The sequence below is a fragment of the Tetranychus urticae genome, chromosome 1 (genome assembly GCF_039701765.1).
Source record: "Tetranychus urticae isolate SD_2017Ah chromosome 1, NJAU_TeUrti_SD_1.0, whole genome shotgun sequence".
Lineage (NCBI taxonomy): Eukaryota > Metazoa > Arthropoda > Arachnida > Trombidiformes > Tetranychidae > Tetranychus > Tetranychus urticae.
The window spans coordinates 27,917,546-27,943,569 of record NC_142958.1 but is presented as its reverse complement, the minus strand read 5'-3'; the positions used below and the strand labels follow the sequence as shown (position 1 = coordinate 27,943,569).

At 31.5% G+C, this 26,024-nt stretch overlaps 2 protein-coding genes, 1 long non-coding RNA gene and 1 other non-coding gene across 6 annotated transcripts; 1 reads left to right on the top strand and 3 right to left on the bottom strand.

The window, feature by feature from the left end:
- Positions 1–517: 517 nt before the first annotated feature.
- Positions 518–2,273, bottom strand: LOC107369861 (uncharacterized). The gene is made up of 2 exons (XM_015937834.3): positions 2,138–2,273; positions 518–2,051 (listed from the first exon to the last, which is right to left on the bottom strand). Exon 2 carries the CDS (start codon positions 1,892–1,894, stop codon positions 812–814), a length of 1,083 nt encoding a protein of 360 aa, XP_015793320.2. The 5' UTR covers positions 1,895–2,051; positions 2,138–2,273; the 3' UTR covers positions 518–811.
- A 4,965-nt stretch (positions 2,274–7,238) lies between these two features.
- Positions 7,239–12,801, bottom strand: LOC107369899 (uncharacterized). Its single transcript, XM_015937869.3, has one exon. The coding sequence runs from the start codon at positions 9,963–9,965 to the stop codon at positions 7,791–7,793; it is 2,175 nt and encodes a 724-aa protein (XP_015793355.2). The 5' UTR covers positions 9,966–12,801; the 3' UTR covers positions 7,239–7,790.
- A 4,149-nt stretch (positions 12,802–16,950) lies between these two features.
- Positions 16,951–24,407, top strand: LOC107369902 (uncharacterized). 3 transcript variants are annotated; one of them, XR_016198056.1, is made up of 6 exons: positions 16,951–17,712; positions 18,506–18,620; positions 18,972–19,125; positions 19,277–19,933; positions 20,694–22,960; positions 23,111–24,407. It is a non-coding gene; the product is annotated as an uncharacterized LOC107369902 (long non-coding RNA). The 3 variants fall into 3 exon arrangements; XR_016198055.1 differs by lacking the exon at positions 18,506–18,620 and adding an exon at positions 17,842–17,864; XR_003083607.2 differs by lacking the exon at positions 18,506–18,620.
- Positions 24,408–25,578: 1,171 nt separating this feature from the next.
- On the bottom strand, positions 25,579–25,651 carry TRNAR-UCG (transfer RNA arginine (anticodon UCG)). The gene has a single exon. It is a non-coding gene; the product is annotated as a tRNA-Arg (tRNA).
- Positions 25,652–26,024: the final 373 nt, after the last annotated feature.

Sequence of the window (26,024 nt, the reverse complement as noted above, 5' to 3'; positions counted from 1 at the left end):
GTATCTTTGGTACTTTCCCTCAATCAGAAGTCTCTGTAGGGACATGTTTCCTGGATCAGGTAACCCAAATCTTTCCGTAATTAAGTTACACATTAAATGATAAAACTTCAACAGTCTCGCAAGTCAATTGCGCTCCTTTAATGCTCCTGTGTTTTAATTTTAATGTCTAACTTTTCAACATTCAATATGCCAGCATTGTTTCCATATTTATAAATTGAACAAATGTACTCACGTCCTTACAAACCTCAGAGTCTCAATTCGAAATAATTTTACCCGTTTTAGCCATTTTTCTTGCAGTAGCTGTTCATTTTGTGTCAATTTGTGCTTAAATGAGACAATTGGGTTGATTGTGTCTTTTTCGTAACAACTTTGGTTGACTAGAAATTTCTCAAACTGCCAACTAATTGATAAAATATGGCAAATTGAAACCCAAAATGTGCTCAGTAAATAGTGAAATGTTAACCATACTGTGAGACTTTTACTGAAAACCATTACGAATACAAAGTGATGCATAAAGTTCACCATTTGAAACATTTTAATAAAAGCTGAACTTTTTAGCAAAACAAATTTACATTTTGTGAACTTATTATATTATATTTTTGAATACTTGAAAGTATCCTTTAAAAGCAAAGTCAGATTAACTTTGAGTTAACCTTAAACCCATCAAGACTTATTGTTGAAAAGCAAAACAAACTGAAACATTTATTAGGCCAATAATGTCTCATTGATCAATACAGTTGAAACCAATTGCAGGCTTAAACTAACAAAATGAATTAGTAATTTGATTAATTTTTCATTCAATTCCAGGTTCTCATCGAAAATAATCATCCCAATAATGAACTTTTGGTCGCAACTGTCGTATTCCTTTCATTGCTTCAACAGATTGTCTAAAGTTTTTTGATGATCCAGAGCTTGAACGACGATCCTTTAATTTACCTCGACTTTTACCCTTCACATTTGTATTTCTCAAAATGTGTCCCTTTGTAGGTCGAGATGAAGTCAGAACACCAATGAGATCAAAAGCCCACTTAAAAATGGCAGGTGATGAGCTGAGGACACTAAAGCCAAACCAAGTACCCAAAATGCTTCCCAAATAGATTAGATATTCAAACAAGGGCAATTTGGGTAAACAAGAGTTGGTAATATCGGGTTCAGTAGGCATTGAGAGACACAGAAGGTCTGATGAAGAATCGATTCGAGCAACCTTTTGAATTCGAGGAACAAAGTATTTCTGTTTACAATCAGGAGCCCAATGCAACTTGCTGCAATTGTCATAAATCTCATTGATCACCTTGCGCCTTCGCGGGTCACCATAGTTGAGATAATAATCCGAGATGCCGAGGCGAGCATTTGAATTGGCATTCATCACATCGGAATAAAAGCCACATCCAAAGCGTTCCAGTGAAGCATTGTTGCGACAAGCTTCCAAAGCATGATTCTGCGACTTGAACCCATCCAGAGTATAATTTTTACACTTGGTGGTGTAAGGTGGAGGCAACAGGTTGGCCTGGAATCCCTTGTATTCAATGAAAAATTTGTGCGAATTTTCTTCAGTCACAATGGTTACTGAAGACATTTGCGTTCCATAGGGAAGTGTTCCCGTTGGATGAAGGTAAACATAGTACTCTTCAGTGGTGGCAAACAGTTCATGGTTAAAATAGATTGCTATCACGGTTCCCAGGTATTTGGTCAACTCCAAGTCTTTTTGTTGAAGCTGATGGTAAGAAAGGATTGGACAGTTTACCGTCATACAAATGTACGGTTCTTTGACTGTTGTTTGAACCGAGCAATCATTGACATCGTCCAGGTTTACATTGTTTACCAGATCAATTTGTCGTATTGTGGGCACAACCTTTTCAATTAGCTGATGAGTTTCAATCATTGTGTCCATCATTTGGCTAACAGTGAGACGGGAAAATTCAACGGTTAAAAAGGTGATTGCATCGGATGAAAATTTCCACTCGTTAAAGGTACTTTGATTGGTGACGGTTGGAAATTTGCTTTTAAGACGGGCAAATATTTTCGGCTCTTTACCCTTTAGGTTTGAATAGCTAACAAAATTGTAGAAGTAAAGGCAAATAGATAAATCAGGAATACGAACAACATCGCTAAATTGGATTCGGATATCAGTGATTACCTGTTGCTCCAAGTAAACCGTTGTAACCAAAATGGTCTGGTAAATGCAGCCAATTGTTGCACCAATCAGTATAATTAGATCCAATATGTAGTACCATTGGGTTTTCTGGTTAAATTAGATCACTTTTTGAGTGGACAGTTTACACTTTCATTTTAATGGTTAAATTTTATACTTACTTGAGATTTGGGTTTGGAAGTCGGTTTAGGTTCAATTGGGTTTCCAGTATTTTTCCAGTCTGATTTCATCTCTTGAACATTACTTAATTAGTCTCTTCAACTTGCAACAGTCAACAGTTGGACAGCGATTTCAATCCATTTCCTAGTCAGAAGTCAATTGGCCTTGTTTTTGTTCCTCATTTTTGGTAACAATAACCAATTCAATCAATCTAATTACTAGACGTAAACCATGTGCAGTGAAAACAAATCAATTTCGTGTCCGTATTTTTATTGATCAACCTTTCCCACTTCATTATGATTTACTTTTATCATTAGCTAACCATAAATAGACTTTCTGGTTTTGAATAACTCGGAAAATGATTTTCTAAATTAACTTTAAAATGAGTTACACTGAAAGAAGGTTAGAAAAACATCTTTAAACCAGAAATGAGCTTTGAAAATCACCAAGGAATACAAAGTAAGTCAAGTGGAGCTGGAAACTAGAAAAGATTTGCATTGCTCGATTTCAATTTTTTGCCATTAATACAAATCTTTCGAGCAATTTTCTCCATTTCTTCAACTCACACCAGAAAATGTAAATTCTGGTAATCATTTTCACCCAAGTTGATCATTAAATCCTTTAAAAAGTCGATCAACTCCAGCTAATTGTCAGCAAAATAATTGGAAAACAGTTGTTGACCGAATCAAAATCTCTAATCTCTAAAATTTCTGGTTTTATTTTTCTAAATGCTATTCAACAATTAAAATTAAATAGCTCGAGTTATAAATATTTAAGAATCTTTCCAACTACAAAAATCTAATATTCATGCTTTGTCTACTTAATTCACCGAGTAATCTTGGTTTCTGACTGACAATTCATAATTGGGTTGCCCATTCAATCAACCCAAAAACACTGTTATTGAGATCAAGTTTGAACCATTTTAGATAAAATTTGGTTTCTTTAAAACACTTTTCAATAATAAATTTTGGATATAAATTTGTACCATTTGTTGCCATTAAATTGTTACACTTTTAGGTTTTTCATGTTTTACTTTTTCGTCTTCAATTGACTTTGATTTTTTTATTAATTTTTTTCCCCAATTTTACATTCATTTTACGCCGGAAGAAACTATTAATGGTTCCGTTTGTTGCCAAAAAACCAATCATCAACCAGTGATACTTGAAACATCCTGATCATAATGGTTATTCAACACTAGAAATTTAACTCTTTTTTTTCTCAAATTTCATCCCATTCTCCATCAGCATTTACTGAACAAATTAAAACCGGAAATTTTTGTCCTTAACAAGTGAAAACGAGCAAAATCCTTCATTTTTTTCTTCTTCCACTTTCACTTTGCACTTATTTGATTCTGGAAAAGGTTCATTAATTTTTAATCACTTAACATGATCTTTATCCTTGAACAATATAAATCTTTCAACTTGAGTTTAAAAACATTGAACAAACATTCATAAACGGAACTGACATTTGCTTGTTAACGCACAATTTAATATCTCATTGAGGTGAAACCTTAAAAGACAGAAAAACTGAAAATCTGTTAATCTATTCATTGTAATCAAGTTTACCTTTATTGATTGGACCATCTTCAATCTCGAGTGAATACTTAGAAAGGTAAAAGACAATCAGTAAATTGATGATTACCGTTGATTTATATTACAATGTGCGTCAATAATGAGATTACCATTGAATCAACAATTGAAGGTTAATTGGTGAAACAAAAATATCCAAATATCTTATAAACTAATATCAAAGTAATACTATTATTAGATTGAAATGTTGACCATTTACCAGGATTTTTTTGTTTATACTTGATCAGTTTCCATCTCGAGTCCACTTCAAATGAAAATGCAAACATTTGCCAGACAAAATGATTAAACTTTGATGGATATTAAATGATGGGCAAAAAAAGTCCACTATTTGCCTTTCCTTAACAGTTGATCAATTATGAATTAACAATCATCATTTTTATAACATCAATCATGAGCTGGTTAAGGGACAAACAACATTGAAACTAGTTCAAAATGTCAACCTTAACATGTCTAACAACCTTTTTCAACCCAAATCCAGTTAAATATTTCAACCTTCATTAACTCCCAGTGGTTAACTCCCAGTCAACCGGGACTTGATAATCAACATCAAGTAAGGGACAGAATTACCTGTAACTTGTTGAATAAAATCAAGGACAGGTAATAGATCTTGCTTTTTTCACTTCAACTTTCAATTTCACCAAATTTCTGCCTTTAATGTGAATTTCATCTCAGGTTTACCATAAGTTAATCATTTATCAAACTAAGCAAGTCACTTTCACTTGAGTAAAAGGTTTTGCGCAAAAATTTTCATCTTCATCTTCATCTTCTTGATCATCTTCATCTTCTTGATCATCTTCATTTTCTTGATCTTCATGATCTTCTCCATCTAATTATATTAATAAAAGAATCATGAGAATAAGAATTTGTTTTTATCTTTCAAGTCTATTTACCATTGCAGTTAGGCATCAAGTTGGATAATTTTCAACCTAGCGAGTCCTTCTTGTAGCATCAAATTGAGCTTGCCTTAAGACTATTTTGTCCATGAAATGTAATCATTTTTGCCATCAATCTAATTGTTTCATCTTGGTTACAATTAGAGATGACATTAGAGACTTGAAACAAATGTTGAAAGGTTTGACACTAAGTGAAGTTGAAAATGAAAGTCAATAAGGGTAACCCAGAACAACCTGGTTGTTACCAAACATAATATTAAAACAATTCAGTGATAATAAGCGATAAACTCAGGGTCATGATCAAGGGTAACTGATTAAATCAAATCGATTTCAAATTGTGTTCCAATCTTTTCCATCTTTTCTTTTTCCCTTTCCAAGACTTGCTGCCTTTCAAACTGTATATTGATCGCCTATTGATTAGCCAAATATTACATGTATTAATATTGTTTACCAGGTTAGAAGATTTCAAGATTCATGGTTAACAAGATAATTTAAAGTTGCTCAAAATTTTTCAAGTTCAATAGGTTTCTTTAACAGTCTCATCTTGAACAATTTAAGCTGATTCCGTAAATACCAAAAATGAAAGCCAAAAAAAAAACCATTGAAAACTTGAATCACATTGAGATTGAACGAGAAAAAATGTGCAAATTACATCATGAGATTACAATACAAACATTGTTCAGTCAACTATTAATAGCAATCATTTGGCTTGTTTCACTGCTTATTCATTATCCGTTGCTTTAATGAACATCATTAGATAATTGTACCAATAGTTAGACACAAGATTCAAGATAATTATGTACCAAAATTGCTATTACAAAGTAAACCAGACAAAAGAGAGGTTCAACAATGGCGTTGCATTTAACCGTTTTCAAGCATCTAAGGCCATCCAATTGAACATTTACAATCAATAGTAAATTTTCGAGTTTTAACTCAAAAAATCAACTGTTTAATGAATCTTCTTGAACTTGCAGAGAAGGAAAAAAATGACGGAATCTTAATCAATATGAGGTCAAGTTTAGCCTTTTAGCTGATGATGATTAGTTTAATAAAACAGCTTTTAAATAAACGATCAGGATAAATTAAAATTATTACAACTAATCACATTATTGACCCTGAACCAGAAACAAAAAGCAAAGGTTATTGTAAAATCACTAATATTATCCTAAATAGAGAATCAACAATTGTAAACAAATCAATTGTTAAACAATTACAATTTACAGTCTTTAGTTATACAATTGAATATCTCTGGTAATTTCAAGATTTTGTCTTTCAATCACAGTTAACTTTAGACTCGAGTGTTTCTGGTAAAATGGTCAACATCATGATTCGGATAAATGAATCAGTCACAGTGGTTAACATCATCAGATTTGGAGGACCCTTAATTGTCAATGGCACTGATTCAACTCATCAAAAGTACAGCGTTGAAGCTAAGAATATACCCGTTCTGAGAAACAACAAGATGTAACATTTTCCAAACTCCGTGATATTTAACCAGTAAATCAATTGATTGTGAATTTTGTTTGACTCTTATTAACTTGGATTGTCTGTCATTGATCCTAAAAATCTGGTAAACTGGTAAATTTTGAAATAACCAAATGAATCAGGTTAGTTTGAATGTTTGTTTCATTGGCCATTGAGATTTGAATGTTGACAAGTTTACTGAAATTAATCTAATAATGAAAAGCTTGTGATGACCAGACACAGGTTTGTTTCAATTTATTTTGATAATTGAACCAATTTGGAAAGATTGTCTTTTTCTTGTCCATTCACAACAATTTAGAGTGATTTCAGCATTAATCTGTTCATTGTCAATGAAAATTATTGAAACCTTTGTGAATCTATTTTCGGTTGGCAAATATCCAGTGTTGTGAATGACAATGAAATACTGATTGATTTTATCCAATTTTGTAGCCAAAAACAAAATTAACAAAATCTTATTCAAGGTTTCCGTAGCTCATCTTGATCGGCTTTAAACCAACGCGAAATGTTCATTGAAGGTTGATCATTGTGATCATTAATTGTTAACATAGTTACAGTTAATATCCGAGTTGCAAAAGGACTGGAAAAGATTGAATTAATGACAGTTTAAGCAGCCATTCACAAATTTCAAGATATTTATTCTTGGGACATGTTTGGGTGTTTTGTTGTTGGATTTTCATGTGCAAAAAGGTTAATATTAATAATTTAGTGATGAATAAAACTTCAATTTTTGGTAATTTTTTAAAAATCATTATAATTAAATCTCTTTTTGAATTTATATTTTTGGTTTACTATCAAATCTTTCATAAATCTTGTTGATAATCATCACCATCATCCGATGATTTCTTGGTTGACTGGATTCAACTTTATCAGATCAACATATCATTATTTATCATTTATTACCTTATTTATTATTATCATCATCTGAATATGTAAAAAGATTCTGTCATGGAAACTTGGCACTTTCGAATCTTAAAAAAATTTTATTCATCTTTTTATAGCTTCAACTCTTTTATTTTTCTGGCACCCTGTTGAGATATTAATAAGTAACATTGATTTGTATTACATCAATACTTGGAATGATTACTTTAAATAGCTTTCCTCTCAAAAAAATCAAATTTGATTACATATGATGGGGAAAATCAAAGTGTCTACTGTGATCAAAGGGATAGGAATTTTAAAAAAAGGTAATTTCTAGTAAAAATAACAGTAAATGGACATTTTTTGGGTCCATTTTTTTCTGGTTGTTTAGATTCATTTAGATACCAGACAGAATATTGGGAGATTTCATTTAAGATAGATAATAATGATAATGATAATATTAGCAATAGTAAAATGATTCTCAATGAGAAATTGTCGATAGAAAAATTGTTGTTTTGTATTAATATTGATGTGCATGAGATGATGGTGATGATGGAAATGATTTTGATTAAGTAGAGAGATGAATTGTCGGAGATTGAGAGGTTAAAATATTTATGTGGTCTTAACGGCGTCAAAAACTAATTGCTTCCTTATTTAAACATTGTCACTTGTCGCTGTTTGCTCTTCAATTGGACTTAATTTGACCACTGAATCGATTGCCAGTAACCTATTGAACGGGAATAAGCTTTGTTGGTTGAAAACCCGATGAGTTGGATAGGTGAGTCCTGATTTAAGGTTTTCACTATCATTACTGGTGCTATTGTTGCAAAGATTAACATTATTATTGGAGCCAGAAGCGTTTTCCATTATGCACAATGATTGACGGCGCAAAATTGGATAATAATTGTAATTTTGGTGAGCAGGGTTGAAGTGACTTGGATATTGAATAGATATTGATGGATGTCCATAATTAACTAAAAATGTTGGCGACCAATTTGCTCCTAATTTACCATAATTATTGTTGTTATTGTTGTGGATGGTTGTCGTGGTTGTTGTCAAAGTGTTATTGTTACTTGATGAACCAAAAGTAAACCAAAAATCAGATCTCACTCGTGGAGATGTTTGAACGAGTATTGGACAAGAGTTACGTCGACCATTGTGTGATCTGAAAAGGCTATTCTGAGATCCTTGGGATCGAAGTGAGAGTCTTCGTTCAATTTCAAGAGAAACATCCTGTTTGTACAAATAGCGATGAAGTAAACGTTTAAATGTGGTTCGTATGAGGCGACTTTTAACACCATAAATGTACGCATTAATGGTTGGCATCAGGGTTAGGCACAGGGTTACTAGTGAGATTATGTAAGGGTCAATGAATATTTTATCGAGAGATTCCAGGCAAAATATAATGTAGTGTGGCGTTGTAAAGAGAAGTAAAGAGCCAACTAGTTGAGTAACAGGAAGAAAAGCGTCTTTACCTCGACGGCGAGATAAGGATTCAGCAGATCGACTTTTTCCAGAAGATCCAGTTGGATTGGATTGAGACAAAGGTACAGGTGGACATGATTCAAGTGTACAAGTATTAATTGGGTTGTGCGGAGGAGGATTTGTTGGTAATGGGGAAACTGGAGATGATGGCAAGGGTGAAACAGTTGGTGGTGAACCTGGACTAAGTGAGGTTGCTGTTACTCCTGTTGATTTAGCATTGGATGAACCGCCACCACCTCCTGCTCTTAATGTTATTTCATAGATTGCTGTAATTATGCGATGACGATGATCCTCTGCAATGAGGAGGATGTGAAAGTTACAAATGGTTATGGCAAGGAGTGGTAATAGGATTGAGAAAAGTATATAAATAACAATATAAACAAGTCCAAACCACGGGTAAGATGAGGTATCACAGGTAATTGTGGCCGAGGAACGGTAAAGACTGTAGGTGTAACTACAACCTGCACTTAAAAGAGGTGGAAACGCTAAAGTCAAACCCATAAGCCAGGCCATTAAAAGGGCTAATGTTGCTCTACGAGTAGAGATGAGTCGTGAATAATGAAGTGGAAATGAAATGGCAATGTATTTGTCTATTGTAAGTCCGGCTACAGTCCAGACAAAAATAATGGGAAAAGCAGTCCAAAGGTAGCCCTGGAAATTGGTGACTAGAGAGAGTAAACTGAATGGAGTAGGAACAATTATCCATGATGAAGATGAAGGCGAAATTGAAGATGATGAAGCTGCTGAAATGGTTTCCCCTTCAGATGCAGTTGGTACAATTGAAGGTGAAACATCAGCTGAGATTGTATTAGGAAGCTCAAAAGGTGAATCTGTTTGCTCATTTGACGATGGCGCACGAGATGTTGGAGATAGATCAACCCTTTGTTTTACTAGTTCTGAATTTGAAATCAAAGCATCAGTATAAGATGGTTTATTAATTTGATTCAAGTTCCCATGATCATCAAGCATCCAAGGTGGTGTTGGTGGAGGTTGCTCTTGTTCAACAGTTGGTTGAAATGAATTTTGCTCACTATTTGAAGATGCAGAAATTATTGGTGAAGATGAAGCAGATAAAGATGTTAATACTAATATTGGCGAGGAAAGCGATGATGATGGTAGCGAAGATAAATTAGAGCCAATGAAGATGCTCAATGATGTATTACCAAACAATACTGTGAGACAAAAAAGTATATCGACTATGGCAAGGTTCAGTAAGAATAAATTGTTTGCATTTTGAATGCGCTTTTGCCAAATCAAAACACTTAAAATATAACCATTGAACAATAGGCCACTGGTTGCTGCAAAAGCTGAAAGTACAGTTTGCACCACGAACAAAGTAAACATTGGTAGCAACAATTTTCATACAATTAAATAGACAGCAAAAACAATTAATTCACCCACAAAAAGATGATTGATAATTTTTTTTCCTTTTGGTTTATCCAGTTCTACTTTTTTCCTGCATTTGTTTTATTGGCTCTTGTTTACACGATGATGGATTTCAATACCTTTCCTCTTCAACTTGTTGATTGATGCTTGCTGGTTCGCTGCTTGTTGTTGTGAATATTGTTGCTCCTGTTGATCTAATGTTACCTTGCTTACTGTTTAACGTTGACGACTTGCTTGTGTGAAGTAAAAATTGTAGTCGGTTGGAATAAACACAAAAAAGTACAACACAAAACTTAACCCAACCGTTGAGGTAACGCTCTTGTTGTTCCGGGTTGACGAGCTTGGAGAAATGAATAAAACTAAGAAAATGTGAGAAAAAATGTCCTTTTTTCTATTTCTTATTCAGTTTTTTTCTCAACTTCTTGAGGTAACTTGTTAGCTGGTTATTTTACCGCTTCCAATAACGTCGAAATTCAGTTTACCAAGAAAAACTTGAATAGTTTTCTAATAACTCGGTCTAACAATTTAACAAACAGTGAGTCAAACAAAATCACTTGTCAGTTTAAAATTTTGTCTTTTTCCAGCTGTATTTTCCACTTTAACCAAGCAACCCAGTTAAACGGTTATCAGCAAAATTATTTGGTTTTATCCTTTGAATAAACAGGGTTTTTTGGGTTTCCTTTGATAAGCTTTTTTGTTCATGGATTCAATAAGTTAAAACAGGGCACAAAAAGTTATTATCGCAATGTTTAACGTTTTTTAAAGATGGTTTAGATAAAGATGGCGACAAACAATGCAAAGAGATTAATCACGGATCACTTTAGATATTCACACCAAAAAAAAGTTTCTTCTTCTTATCAAACAGCAATCTTGAAAAGATAATGTTTTGTTTCACAGCAGATGAATCACAGTTTGTTTCGTTCTAACGTCTTCAATTGGATTGCAGTTTTGTTACTAAGGGCAAATGTTTAGCTTCAAACGGATGAACTGATGATCTAGTAACTTCCTTTGGACTTTAGCTTTGTTTGTTTTACTCACTTTTGTTTCTTCTTTTTCTTGTTCGCTCTTCTTTTTTTTCTGTTTAGTTTCTTATTTTTCTTTCTTTTCTTCTTTGCTTCTTCTTTCTTTCTGCTTTACTTTCTTTTCTCTTGTCTCCAAGGAGTCAGCGAATTTTCTTCAGAAAGTGACTTGAGGTTAACCTGAGGGTCTTTTCGGCCTTTTAAAATGACCTGGAACAAGTCAAGAGAGTAACGCAGGAACGAGTCTTTATGGGCCTCAGAGTTGTGATAAAAATGGATTTTAATTTTTCTTTTCTGTCAAGATGCAGGGTAATGGTGATGATGGTCAAGAATTTTGATCTATGTCGTTCTCTTTAATTTTAATTACCTTTTACGGTCAAAGATTTCTGGTAAAATATGCAACTGGACAATCTTGGATAAACAGTAGTTCTGGTTGTTGCCTGGTTTGTCGACAATTGAAACAACAGTTAGTAGTTTGAAGTATTTACAAATTTACTCTCAACTCCATTAAATTGTCTCATTTTACTGCTGACCAATTTTCTGATGATGATATTTAGGTTGAAGGTATTAAAGTACTTTTAGACGGAAGAAGCTATTGATTAATCAGTGTGTATAAGGTCACTTCCAGTTGATTGTTAATATCGCTTTTTAATTGATGGTTGACGGTGAATGTATAATAATTTAGATCGCTTTCTACTTTTTATGTTTTTATCCACTTTTTCCTTAAAATTAATGTTTTTGTTTTTTACCTTTACTCTTTTTTACATTACAATCGCTTTATGATGATAATGGTGATGTTGTTGATGATGATGATGATAGTTTACTATTGTTGTTAATAATATTGGCCAAATAATTTCCAACCGATTAACAATTGTCACTGGTTGAGAAAGAAATGGAGTGAACCATCAATGACAAAATAACATAAATTGTTTTTGATTACTTTTTGTTTTATCTGTGCAATTATAACGGTATATTTATAAATATCTTTGTGTTGCAAATTAATTGTTCACAGTAGATCTCAATTGACTGGGAATAGAAATATAATTTACGATAAACTTTAATGGAATCCGAACCATCAACGAGTTAAGGTGATGTGTGAAGAGCAGCGAAAAGATAAAACAGGTAAAATCTGGTATAAATCTCTTGAAGTTTAACTATCACAATTTACTTTAAATATAATTTGATGGTTAAATTTTTGTTCTTGCCGTATATAAATAATATCTTAAATGGCGAGTTTAATTTTTTTCATTGTTGATGATGATAATTTACTGGTAATGTTAAATATTACTTCACAATTATCAGCCAATTTAAAGTAACAAAGTTGATTAATAAGTAGTAAAAATAAACTGGTAAACCTGGAAAAGCCGTTAAACATTTGTTGTTACCGTTGATTCCTCTCATTTAGAGCACTTGTAATAACACTTATAATAATTATAACCATTTGATGATTGTTGAATCCATTATTGGTACTGGAAAGATGCGAGAATTAAGAGTTCCAACAAGAATCAAGATAAAAAGGTAAATCACAAAATAGGAGAAAAGAATTTGAAATGAAAGCAAAAAGAGAAACAATTTTCAACCAAACATTACAAAACAAGGTTCATCATCATTAATTGTTGGTAACGTTGATTAAACTTTTTATAAATAAATTGTGGTTCACATTGTGTTTCAGTTGAAACATTAAATATCCGTTGCAAGTTGAAACTCATCTGATTTGAACTTATATTTAGAGAGGCAAGGAGAGTGAGATTACAAGGGAGAGAGAACAGTAACTCCAAGCAAAGGTAATGATACTGAGACATGAGGGAGACATGGAAGACAGAAAAGAAAGAGAAAAGAGAAGACAAAAAAAGTGCAGAAAGAGACAGACAGACTGGCAGACAAACAGACAGAAATGGATTGAGCCTGAGCAACAGGTCATAAAAGTCTTCGTTGGATAAGCTTAAAACGCCAATCTTTACCAATTTTTTTACCTGATTATCTGATTATGAAAAACCTAAACACCCAAAAATTGATTCACCAACATGATGACAATCAACACCAAAAACATCATCAACATGATCATCACCAGATGAACTTGTTGAGTAAAATGACAAAGCAGTTAATGACGATTTTGCCTGTTGAAACATTAAAGTTGAAGGTAACATTTAGCCTGTTGTCTCATTGTCTAATGAAATAATCTGTTAATCACTTTAAAAGTAGCAATTGACTTAAACAATTTAACTTCTTTACTTTTAATTATTACATCAACATCTTTAATATATTTACAAATTGTTAGTAAATACATTTTAAAGCAATCAGTTTGTTTCCATTGTTAACTCTTTCGGATTATAACATCGCAACTGATTCAATCACAATTTGATTTTCCTCTGATTTTACTTGGCTCGATAAATCATTGTTAATGTTTATCAATTAATAAACTTTATCATCACCAATTGACATGAAATGTGATACAATTGATTGTCAATCATTGAATTTAATCAAATGAACAGCTTTGTTAAACTCATGTCAAGCTGAACATTTCATTTAAATTCAATCACTGACATTAAACTTGAAATCTTTGCACTTCTTCATCACCATTAGCATCAACCTGTTGAAAGTTTTATAACCAATAATCAGTAAATTTTTTCTGTTAATTTGAATTCTCAATCATGATTAACTTGGTTCAATTGAGCAACTCCAGTTACTCAAATGGTAAGCTTTGTTCATGTAGACTTGACTGGAAATTGAAAAGAGATTGAAATTGTTGGAGAAAAATGTAAATAATTGAAACATTTCAACACAAAAGGTGACAATTAACATCAATATTAAACAAGTTGAGGTCAACAATTGCTAAGACTCTAATTGTATCAATAATTGATTGTTAAAATCAACTGTTAATTTGATATGAAACAATGAAACATTGAACATTAACTTGAGCGGTTTGGGCCCAAAACAGCCAAAGTCAAAACAGCCAAGTCCATAACAGCCAAGTCCAAAACGGCCAAAGTCAAAACAGCCAAATACAAAGCTGCTTAAATCAAATAAAACTACTTAAATGATCAGATCTATTAGGGGTATCAAAAAGTACTTTTGTTTTTTTACCACTGACTTTTGCTTCAATTTTGAATAAGTTTGATTTAATCAATAGACTCAAAAATTTTGCGGACACAAGAGCATCGATATAGGTGTATGTAGACCATTTTTTGGCTCAATCCGAGTTAATTAAGTTTAATTAATCAGCATATCAATATCCATAGGCGGGTTTTTTGGACTTTTTTGCAATTTGAATTGATATGATTTAAGCAGCTTTGTATTTGGCTGTTTTGACTTTGGCCGTTTTGGACTTTGCTGGTTTGGACTTGGCTGTTTTGACTTTGGCTGTTTTGGGCCTTTACCACTTGAGCAAACACAAAAAGTCAAAATGACTTTTCACTTTTTTTTCATTTGATTCACTTGACACTTAAACCCAAACTCACCCAAACCAAGAGTCACTGAGAACTCCTTCACAATGAACCAAATTTTTCCATCAAACTCATGATTTACCTGAGTAATAATTGAAACTGAAAATTTAACTCATCACAACCTACACATAATTAAACCAGAAATTAGATCAATCAAATCAAAGTCAAAAAGCTCTAAGCTAAATCATCATCAAATGTACCAAAATAAACCTGAAAATTGATTCCTCAAAACATTTCTCAAAATCTGATGAAAATATTTCCAAATCTCTTCAACTTATCTCAACAAAAGTATTCAATTTTCAAGAACAACCTCAGAATAATCATGAATTCTAGAGTCTATCAATCGAATACAATAAAAGTCTAAAATTTACAGAAAAAAGAATCAAAATTTTCAATCAAAATCAACAAAAGCTCTTTCAATTCAAGTGAAGATAAAACGTCGAAAAACTTCTCGAAATTCATCGAAACATCGGAAAATTATTCAAGAAAAAAGTTCGATTCAAATGCAGAATCGATAAAAATTTGAAGGAATTTCAAAAACCAGAAACTAATGATTGAAAAAGATGCTAAATTTACTCGAAAATTAGAAGCAAAAATATCAAGATTTGCTAAAAATATCAAAATTTGATCGAATCATTGAAATGGCTGAAGAAAAGCCCAAAATTTCGGTGAAAATTTCCTCAAAATGAACCTAAAATTAAAAGTTAAATTTATCTAAAATCTAACAGTTATAGCAAGAATTGTGAAGAAGCTGAATCTGATGTAACGTTAAATAGGAAAATGTTTCAAGATGAAATTCATGCGCTGAATCCTTGAAATTTTTGTATATGATAATAATGGACTAATAATAATAATAATGATAATAACCTTGACCATGAAGATGAAAATTGGAATTGAAATATTTCTCTTTGTATAAATTGAATTGTGAGCTTCTCTCAGTTTCAATTTCATCCTTTTTCTTCTTCTTTTTTTTCTTGTCCAAATTCAAAGACTTATCATTAATACATTATTAATAAAAGGAAAGCATTTAATAAAGCTCAATGTTGCGCACCGTTAATCAATATTAAATAAATACATTAAAGATTGATTTTGATGCGACAAAACTTGAAGTTATCTCAAGTATTCCAGTTTATCAGATAACCCAAAAAACCTAATCAACATGTACATTGTTGGACAACCATTATAATCAAATGTACTCAATGATATCCAATGTTAAATGAATCTTTCAGATTGGATAACTTTCAATGAACATGATAGACTTCATGAGGGAACACAAAATGTTATGATTATCAATGTAACTGACACATTCCATTATCATCTTCATCATGAGAATCATTTTCATCGACTTTTCCTTTTCTTTCAACAATCACTTTCCATTGTAATCAAATGTACATTTTTGTTTAATCATTTTTTTACGTAATTGAATAAATTAAATCATTCCTAATTGATAAACTGTTAATTACTAGCACAATTAAAGGTCAGTGTGAGCTCAAGATTTCAGGGAAAGAACGAAAGTGTTCATTTCAAGTAAACTTGGATTAGCTTGAGACTTTACTCAACACTTGACTTATTTAGACTTGGATTAACATTGCTATTAACGGTTATATCAACTAAACCAACAGTTAAATATATTCATGAGGTACATGAGTTGATTTTTGGTGAAACTGTGGATTCTGTTGATTGTTGGTAATCTTGTTTATCTGTTGACTTTTTACCTTTAATCGAGTTGCTTTTTAACTCGTTTAATTGTAATGTTGGATTGTCAATCAAAAGATTAGCTTGATGTATAATCAGGGTAAATTGGGTAACGGTAGCAACTGGTCATTCAATATTTCTGGTTTTCTGGTTAAACATTATAATTTAAGTCTCGGAAGTTTAATAATGAAAATTGATTGGTTTTGATTATTGTCAAAAGCAGAGACGGAAGAAGGTTGAAGATTCTTGATTTACCAATATTTCAGGTATTTATTGATTGATTATACAATATTGCGTTAACAATGAAAACTTTTTATTGCCAATTTAGGCTGTAAATGTTGATTGTAATCAAAGTAAAGCAAGATTAACCTTTAACCAAATAACCTTAACTCATTGGAAATATCCATTAGTAATTATTGTTGTCTCAATTAATGATCATTTCATTTGATTGGTTCAATAATTGAAAACAGTTGAACACTTAGTAACAGTTTGAGTTGAAGAAAATTGAAAGCTTAATTTCTGGCTTTCTGGTTTTCTGGTTCAACGCTGCGATCTAAAGCAGACTATCGCGAGACAATTGATTGAAAATTAACATTATTTAATTACAATTTGATTATTCTCTTCATTAATGTTGAAATGATCATTTAGTTTGAAACTGTGATTTGGATTATTAAAGCAAGATCAAAAATCGGATCAGCTGAAAGATTGGGTTATCAGGCTGTTATTGTGCGAATGGAAATATTCTTATGATGAATTTTGAGGTAAAGGTTATTGGTTTAAATCAAGAAAATGGTTTCTCCAACTGATTAGGTTACTAACAGTAAGTAATTAGTGTTTCAATGTTAACACTTGAGATGTGTCTAACATAAACTCTGACTTACCAAATTAACACTCTGTGATGATATCAGAGGTTCACAGTCTCACTTTCAGTGTTTCTTTGTTTAGTCTGTATGTTAACCAGTTTTTTTTGTATTTTATAGTGTAAGCCTGATTTAATTGTGTTTAAAGTATCAAGTGAATCAACTAAATCAACAAAATCAACAGTCAGCTACTTAATTAGATTGTAATGTTATTATGTTTTCTCAAAGTGAATGTAAATATTTGCTTTGTAAAGTTGCTGTTACATGAAAATGTATCACCAACAGACTATCCAATCCTGACTCTTCACTATCACGTGTTTCCCGGCTTCTTTTAATGGCGTCGTTACCCAAAAAAAACTGGTAAATGTAAAATGTTATAAATGTTAATGTTTCAAGATGAATCAAATTGGTTTACAAATTTAATTTCAAAAGTCATCAACACCAACACCATCTCTAACGGTATAACTAACGTTATTAACATTCCCATCATTATCATTAGTGTATTATCATTACAGTTATGAGGAGAAACCATTACCTTTTTACTGGTCTTACAAATTTCTTGCAATCTAAAGTTAGTCAAGTCAACCACAAACACACAACCCAAAACCAAAACCAAAACCGCCATCAAAAACCAACATATCAACAACCACCATGAACCATCATCATCATCATTAAATTTACTTTCACTGTAAGTAATTTGTACAACACCAGGAAAAAGTGTTGATCAACAGATTATCAAGAGAATTTTTCATTTCCATGTTTTCTCTTTTTTCCATCTTCTGTTTCTGTGTATTCCTAATGATCTTCATCTGATAAGTGATTATGATTAGTGTAACAAAGGTAAATTATGCATTTTCAACATTAGCTATTTTTCCTATACCTTTTCAGGGTAAATTTGGAATCACGGTGATTATGATAATGTTCTGGTGAACTCTTGGAATAGCCAATGAGTTGACTTACCAGTTTACTGGGTTAATTTTGCATTCTGTGATGAACAGAGGGACAATTTGTATTTATCTTGAAACTGTTCCTGTTCATGTCCAGTTGAGACAAGGTTAAAGCAATAAACATGAAATCGGAACTAGAATCCGGGTTCAATTTTGGTTGTGTCACATTACTTTTCATGTTAACTCATTACAATACTTGTGAAACTTGATGACTCAAGTATACAAATGAACAGTTTCCAACGGAAAATCACTTAATGAGTATCTGTTAGCAATTATCCTCTGTCATTTGATTTCTTTCAATCACTGGATTAACACTTGTTACATCTAATATTTCTGGTTGACATGTATTCACATTAGCTTTAAACTGGATCCATTTAGTCATGAAGTAATCTGTAGAGTAGGATTCAATTGAGTCTAGTATTTCAAGGGAATCACAACTCAATAATGTGTGTTAAATGATTAAACTAAACTGTTAATGTAAATCATTGTAATGTGATACAAGTAATGGTAACAATTGTCTCCCACTTAATTTAGATTAAACAAATCAAGTGAAGAGGTTAATTATTTTCTACTTTTGAAAGCAAACTCAACTGGTAATCACCAGGAAATGATTGAAATTGATTCGTTTCCCCTGAACCATTATTTACCAGTGAGTTTATAATTAAAAACCAACATCAAGTTAATTAGTGAAGCTAAAGTGGATTTAAATACACAAAAAAATAACAGAAATGACCACCTAATGGCCATTGAATGTTTTGATTAGTTGATAATCAAAATTAACTAAAGATACATTGTGAAACTTAATCTAATAATTGAATCTGTTCACCTTTTCAATTATGTAAGCTTTGAAATAAAAATCATGATGAGAATGATAATAATTACGAACTAAATGACTATTACTTTCTCAATTCAATTCTGAGACAAGGTAAAACAATTAAAAGTTATATCATTATCAACCTTGGTGAGTGAATATCTTCATTTTCTTGTTCGTTTTTTTCAGGTTCGAGTTCATAAACATGGGAACACGCAGAATCTACTCAAATAAATTGTCCTATTATCATTCACCAGCAGCATAAAACTCATCATCAACATGTTGATTATTTACATTACAATCTAATGTTGCTTAACTCATTTTGATTAATCTTTGGGTCAAGGTAATTTCAGTGTCTATTTCAAACTAAATATCATTAAATTTTGCTTCCATGTCTGTATTTATGTCTATTTTCATGGTTACTTAGCATCATCAACATTTCTTTATTTGATTTTATTATTTCTTTTCATTTCTTTTTTCCATATTTTTTATAGCATTTTGGTACAACATCAACGATAATTACTGGATTTGGTGCTTTCTGCTGCTACCTGGCTTTACATTATCCATCAAAGTTGAAAGAAAAATGGTGTCAATAGCAATTTATTCAAAGGAATGGTCGTAAATTAACAATCTAACCAATGTTTCCAACACAATCAGGTTAATGAAAGCTAACAAATCAGTCCCTAGTTAAAGCATCACTCAGCAACCCTGAAGAGGCTGAAACACTAATTCAAGCAGATTAGTATTGAAAACGAGTGATCCAAGAACTCAAGTCTGGCCAGATTTTTGCTGCAAAACAATTGAAAGATGCTCCAGATACCTGATTTCAACTGATTACACTTTCCTTTATTAATCAAAATCCATCTTTAAAGCAGACTCAAGCAAAATTCAAGCGGACAAAATAAGAATCAAAAAGATGGTCATTCAAAGGATCTAGAGATGAAGACTGAAAAGACAAAATTGAACTTCAAGACTTTTGATCGATGAGACGAAATTGCAGATTTACAATATAATTTGTATTGAAAGAGTAAAGAGGAAAAATCACGATTACAAGAATTTTTTAGATTCCATTCATGAACAGATTCATTGAAACCTATCAATATCATAATGAAGTAAACAAAAGGACAATCACACCCAAGTCAAGCTAAAAGGTTAGTCCACCTTGAAGCCTCAACTCTGTTAATTTGGAAGGATAAAAATGTCTCTAGAGACAAATTTTAAAATAAGTTTAAAAAAGGTTTAGAAGAACATTTTTTTCTTGTTTTTACTCCCAATTTTAAAGAGTTTATTCAACCTTTATTTGACCATTGAACGTTTTCAATTTCAATTTGATCTCATCTTGCCTTATCCAAGCTCACTATCTTGACCTTTGGTCACTGACTTATCCTTTATTTTCACCCTTTTCATCAAAATGTCTTTTACCTTTTCATTTTCATGATTTCCCTCTTTTTTACTGCTGAATGCTGATCTTTAAGCCACCTTTGTCAGCACATTATAACAGATCTCATTATCATGTTTTATCTTCATCATGATAGCAATGTGAACAACTCGGAAAGTTGTTGATGAATCTGTTGACAGGTTAAGCGGCATAAAAAAGATTCAATGTATTCAACTCTTTTACCTTGTAAATAATATTCAAATCATCGACTAAACCTGAATCTGAAATTTCCGGTTTTTTTATTAACAATGAAAATCCTGAATCATTTCAAGTTTAAAGATGATTACATCAACCGATTACATAGCAATTTGATGTAAATTGATTCCAAATACTATAAATGTAGCAAAGCTACAAATAAATCACGAACCAAATTGAAAAACATTTTTCCATTTTTACGCTTTAAACACATTTTCTTGATTCCAAATTTCATAGAATGATGTTATTTAATCATTGTTTCAACTCGTTTATTTCAGATTAACATTCCATGATTATCTTTTCTCAATCAATAATCACATGGAAACAAATGTGTCTTTGACTGAATTTTTATCCTAAAAAAGTATGATCAAAGCCAAACAATAACAACAACCCAAATCCAATGGCAACTGTAAATATGAGTTAATGGTTTACTGCTGTTAATTTGGGAATTAAATCTTATTAAATGGTATTAATACAATTATTTAACGACAGTCAATCAAAACTGATTATCAACTGGTACAACTTTAATGGTTAATGTTAATCTTTTAAGATGAACATTGATTTACATTTGAAATCAAGTAAAGTTAAATATAAACTGGAAACCATTTTAACTGTAAAAATACACAAAATTGTTGGTGTATATTTTGTGATCAACTAATCAACTTCAAAAAATTAGGTTTACATCTTTGACTATTTCATTAATCTAAAATGCCTTTCCATTAAGGTTTCAGTAAATTGGAACTGATTCAAGAAACAAAAATCTAAATCAATTATCATCAAGACATTTCAGTTTTACGTTTACCTTGTGTTTTTTGTTTTCCCTCTGGATAGGTTCAATATGTTGATCATTGTGACTTCATACCAAGAATAGACATTCAGATTATGAGAGACAAATTAAAAGTAAAGAGCAAATCAGGGAAAATTCAATTACTCAGACTGAACGAGAGAAAAGAGTTTGAAAAATTTTGAAACACCAAACCTTCAATCAATTGTAATATCAGTATTTAATCTTCTTGATTGAAGTTTAGGTTTGATCGTTTGAACAAACAGCAATCATAAAAGTGAAATTAAATCATTTACTTGGAGTGAAATGAATGTACCAAATAACACCGTAATTTAATGGAAGTTCAAGTTTACATGGAAACTTGAAACTCTACTGAAAATCATTTTTTAACTCTCTCCTTTTTTTGTCATTTTTCATATTTCAATGATTGTTGTTGTCCAAAATATCTTTTTGCTTCAATCAAAATTTAAGATTGAAAAGCCATTGTTGAACCATTTTTTAACCCAACATCGTATATAACTTTTAATTTCATTCAACAATTGGACAAAAAAGCGTATCAATTGTATTATTGTATCAATCCTTTTGTTCATTTTGTCTGATTCTAATAATTAAATCCAACAATTGTGTTGACAGCAAAATTGTACACCAAAGAGTCTAACAATTAGCTTTTATATTCATTGGTATTGTAACTAGAACTATACTTTCACTGGTTTAATTGTCAAATTATTCACATTGTGATTTATGTTGATGATGTTGACAACTCTTGAAGATACAAAAATGGTAAACAATTAATTTTAGATTTAAATTTGATTTTGTTTTTATTTTAAAAAAAATTGCTTTGTTTTCACTCGAGTAATTATGATACAAATTAGATGGCGTTAATGTCAAGTCGAAAATTTGTAAACAAATTTTAGCTTTTTTTTCATCCCAAACCAAATTATTGGGATAATTTTTTGTTTAAAATTATTGAATTAATTTAGTAATTTACTGATTGAGATTAACATGGTTTCTACAACATTAATCTTCTTTGTTAAACACCATTGTAGTGTTTGAAATTTCACCTCATCCATCTTTATTGAATTATGATCTTCAAGTTGTGTTTACTAATTTTACTGTTTATTTGCTACTTGGGATAATTGCCTGTTAACTGATTGTTCAATAAGTGTGGATAATAATTAACCATTTTTGCAATCATTTTTGACTTCATTAACCTTCAAATTATCAACATTTTGTGTTAACTACAAGTAATTTTCCGACCTTCAACTGTCTGTTTTTAAGTGTTAGTATGGATGTAGAGTTATTGTTATTTTTTTAGATTTTTATCAACACGTAATTTACCCTTTACTTTGTATATGTTCAAACTAGTCACATTAATCTGGTTGATACAAAAAAAGATTTGACTGTTTTTTTGTTCAATGATTACAAAAGTCATTTAACCAGAGTGACTATGTGTTAAATCACGTTTACTTTGCTTGTTTCACCTCATTCTCGTGTTACTTTTTCAACGATAGTTTGACTAAATTTGCTTTATTTACCGGTTACACTTTGCTTCAAAATTGGATTAGAGTTAACTTTTTTTTTGGACTTTAATGTGAAACAAAACAGGCAAAATTGAAGTCACTTTAATCACTTATGTTTGTGATTTGCACAAGCGTCATTATAAACGTTGATCAACCTTTACACACTGATTAGTAATACCCTCATCTGTTTATGGAAGAACCTATAACCCTGGAGTTTATGATTGGATGAGAGATTTTCATGGTATGAATTTCATTGAATCAGATATAATCTGAAACTTTGTGAATACATTCACCTTTGAATATGAATATTCCTTTTACCCTTCTAATGGTTTAATATCAATAACCTTAACATTTTAAGACTCATATTTCATTCTTCTTTATTCTTTTTCAGTTTTCAGTCGATCATTTTCCTAATGGCAGCCTAATCACATGGATTCCAAGCTATTACAGATGATACAATGAATAACTGGATTCTGGAAAAGATAAAGTCTCGATAAAACTATATGAATAGTGTTCATGCATTTCCTAAGGAAAGTGACCAAGACCTTTGGACAGAGAATCAGGTTTCCAATTCCAAAGCAAAGAAGGTTTTAAAATGGACAAATGTTTTGGGTTAATTTCAAGTTCGAGGTTGATGAATATCCAAACAAATTAATAGCCCGGCTAATTACTAGGAAGATATTGAATGGCTCGAGGTCGAGCAACCACCAGCTTAGATTGATGTTCAAATTCAGAGTTTCCTTCACGCGCTATGGGCTGTTACCTCCAGAACTCGATGTCAATAATTATTTTCAAGAAAACCTTCAATTTTTATAATAGTCAATGGAGTTTCATTCAATTTTCCGCCAATGTAATCTAATGATATTTAAGAGCAATTCTGTCCTTTTCAGCTTACTTAATTGAGTCAATTCATTTCAAAATTACATCAAAATGACTCAATGAATATGAAAGGTATTTAAGGTGGCTAAAGACTTGCTGTTCATTTGAAAAAAAACAAACCATTCATTCAATTATTAAGGTGCTTTTCAAATTCAGTTATTGAGGTCAAATAATAGTGATGAATGATTATTTTAAAGTGATTGCATCTAGATTAGACTGTTGGATAAAGCTCATCACAAATTGTTAATCCTTTCGAGGGGAACATCAATTTAAGTTCATTTATGATATTTAAATTCAGGCTCTTATTGATTACCAGAAAATTTAAAACGAGAATGATTTATTATGATTACTTTAATTATAATCATAAAAAGATGAGCTTTTATGTTTACTGAAATTGAAATTTACGTTTAAAACTGTTGATCAGCTTGATTTCAACAAAAAAATGCTGATTAACCCAAAACCTTAACCTTGTTGTGTGAGTGAAATACAATTTTGTTAAATTGCTTTATATTTCAAATTTTTCAACTAATTGTCACAAAAAAGAGATTTTTTATCAAAATTGATAATTAAGATCCAATTACTTGTTAAATACACAGTAATTAGTGTGTTGAGTTTAATTAAATTATCAACACCTTCCATAATGAAATTAAGGTAAAAAATGAATAAAGAAAATCTATTGAATCAGATCAAAAGGTCACTTTGAACTGATTGATCAATTAAAACAATAATCTTATTATTGAGAGACTCGGATAGTTCAAATAATAGGCATGAAAGGTAAAGAACAAAAATAAAATTCTGATTTGATTTTACCTTTTTGATTCGAGCTTATTTTTATTGCAACTGTTAATCATTAACATTTCAATCTAAATTGTTCTTTATTTGTCTGAGGAAAATAAACATTCCAATTGATTCATGTTTTCTTGTCAACAGTATGTTTCCTATTGAGGTAGTAAACAAATTGTGGAATTGACAATAATTGTATTTGATTATAAGGAAAAGTGAAGAGAAATATGATTGTGATGATAATAGGCATAAGATAAGAATTATTTTTCATTTAAAACATATTCTTCGCCTCATAATTGCCATGATAATGTTTCTGTAATTGGTTTACCAGGTTAATTTTATTTTCCATTTTGGCCATTTCAAGAGTTGGTTTAAGAACGAGTTGGAGAGCACAGGAAGCTGGGTTATCAAGTTATTTTGATTGCGTTTACTGGTGTTTGATGCTATGATTACTGTTTGGGAAAAGAAAAATGGAAATGAAAGTTAACAATTAGGTTGTCAATTTTGGGAATTAGAATAGTTGATTGATTAGGTGTAAATAATGAACAGTTGCTCACGTTCCTGACGATGATGGGAAAAGTAGATTGACCTTATTTGGCGATGAATGAAATTGCTTCCCAAATGCATTACGATTAAAGGTCCATCTGTGTTAGGCCATTCAACTAAGCCACCGGGTCGTCAAGTAAATCTGTAACCATAAAGTACAAAAACAACAGTTGGTATCGATTCTGGTTCGACATCAAATTACAAGTCACAGTCAACTTTCTAATATCTATTTGATCAGTTGTTATGCACCATTAATGATTGAAATAGATGTTACTGAATGATGATCACACAGCAATTGATAGAAGCCAACACTTAAATGGTTACCAAATTAGAAGCTTTGAACATAATGATAGCGATTTGTTTCCTAACCAAACGGCAGCAAATTACGTTACTCAATGAATAATAATTTAACAATCAAAACACGACAACGAAACAAGAACTTAAACGGAAGCGAAATGTTTGATTTCCTTGTTTTCCGTATCTTCCAGTAATCATGCAGGTTGATTCATCAGCAGACAACATATGTTTAGAAAAATTTTCCAACTTTGGCCAATTTTCATTCGCTTTAGCTTGAGTTACTTAAAAAATCACACCAGCCTATAGAAAGATACATAAAAAATGCAGCCAGAGATCGAAAAGGCCAAAAGTTATCGACCTCGGCAGGATTCGAACCTGCAATCTTCTGATCCGAAGTCAGACGCCTTATCCGTTGGGCCACGAGGCCGAATCGATAAGAAATTAGCATCCAAACTCTACATAAAGAAGCTCCATCAAAAATGGCGCCCAAAGTACACCGGTACTCATTGAAGGTGGGTTATGATGATACTTTTGGGTTTTTTAGATGTAGTCAGCGAATATAGTAAAGTTGAATCAGAATTTGATGAAATCTTTTGACATCGGTGGTTACTAAAATATATTCAAATCAATCAGTGAATGGCCTTTGTTTCAAAATTAAGCTTTGAAACACTCTTTTGACAGAAACTGCTGACATCTCCAGGGTTTATGGGTTCTGTAACGTTTTATTGTATCTAATGATGGGTTAACAACAAAATATAGCAAATTGAAAGTAAAAGTAAACCAATTAAGAAAGACAATAA

Excerpts from the sequence above, each read along its gene's own strand:
- LOC107369861 (XM_015937834.3), bottom strand. The coding sequence starts at position 1,894 with ATGATGGACACAATGATTGAAACTCATCAGCTAATTGAAAAGGTTGTG.
- LOC107369899 (XM_015937869.3), bottom strand. The coding sequence starts at position 9,965 with ATGTTTACTTTGTTCGTGGTGCAAACTGTACTTTCAGCTTTTGCAGCA.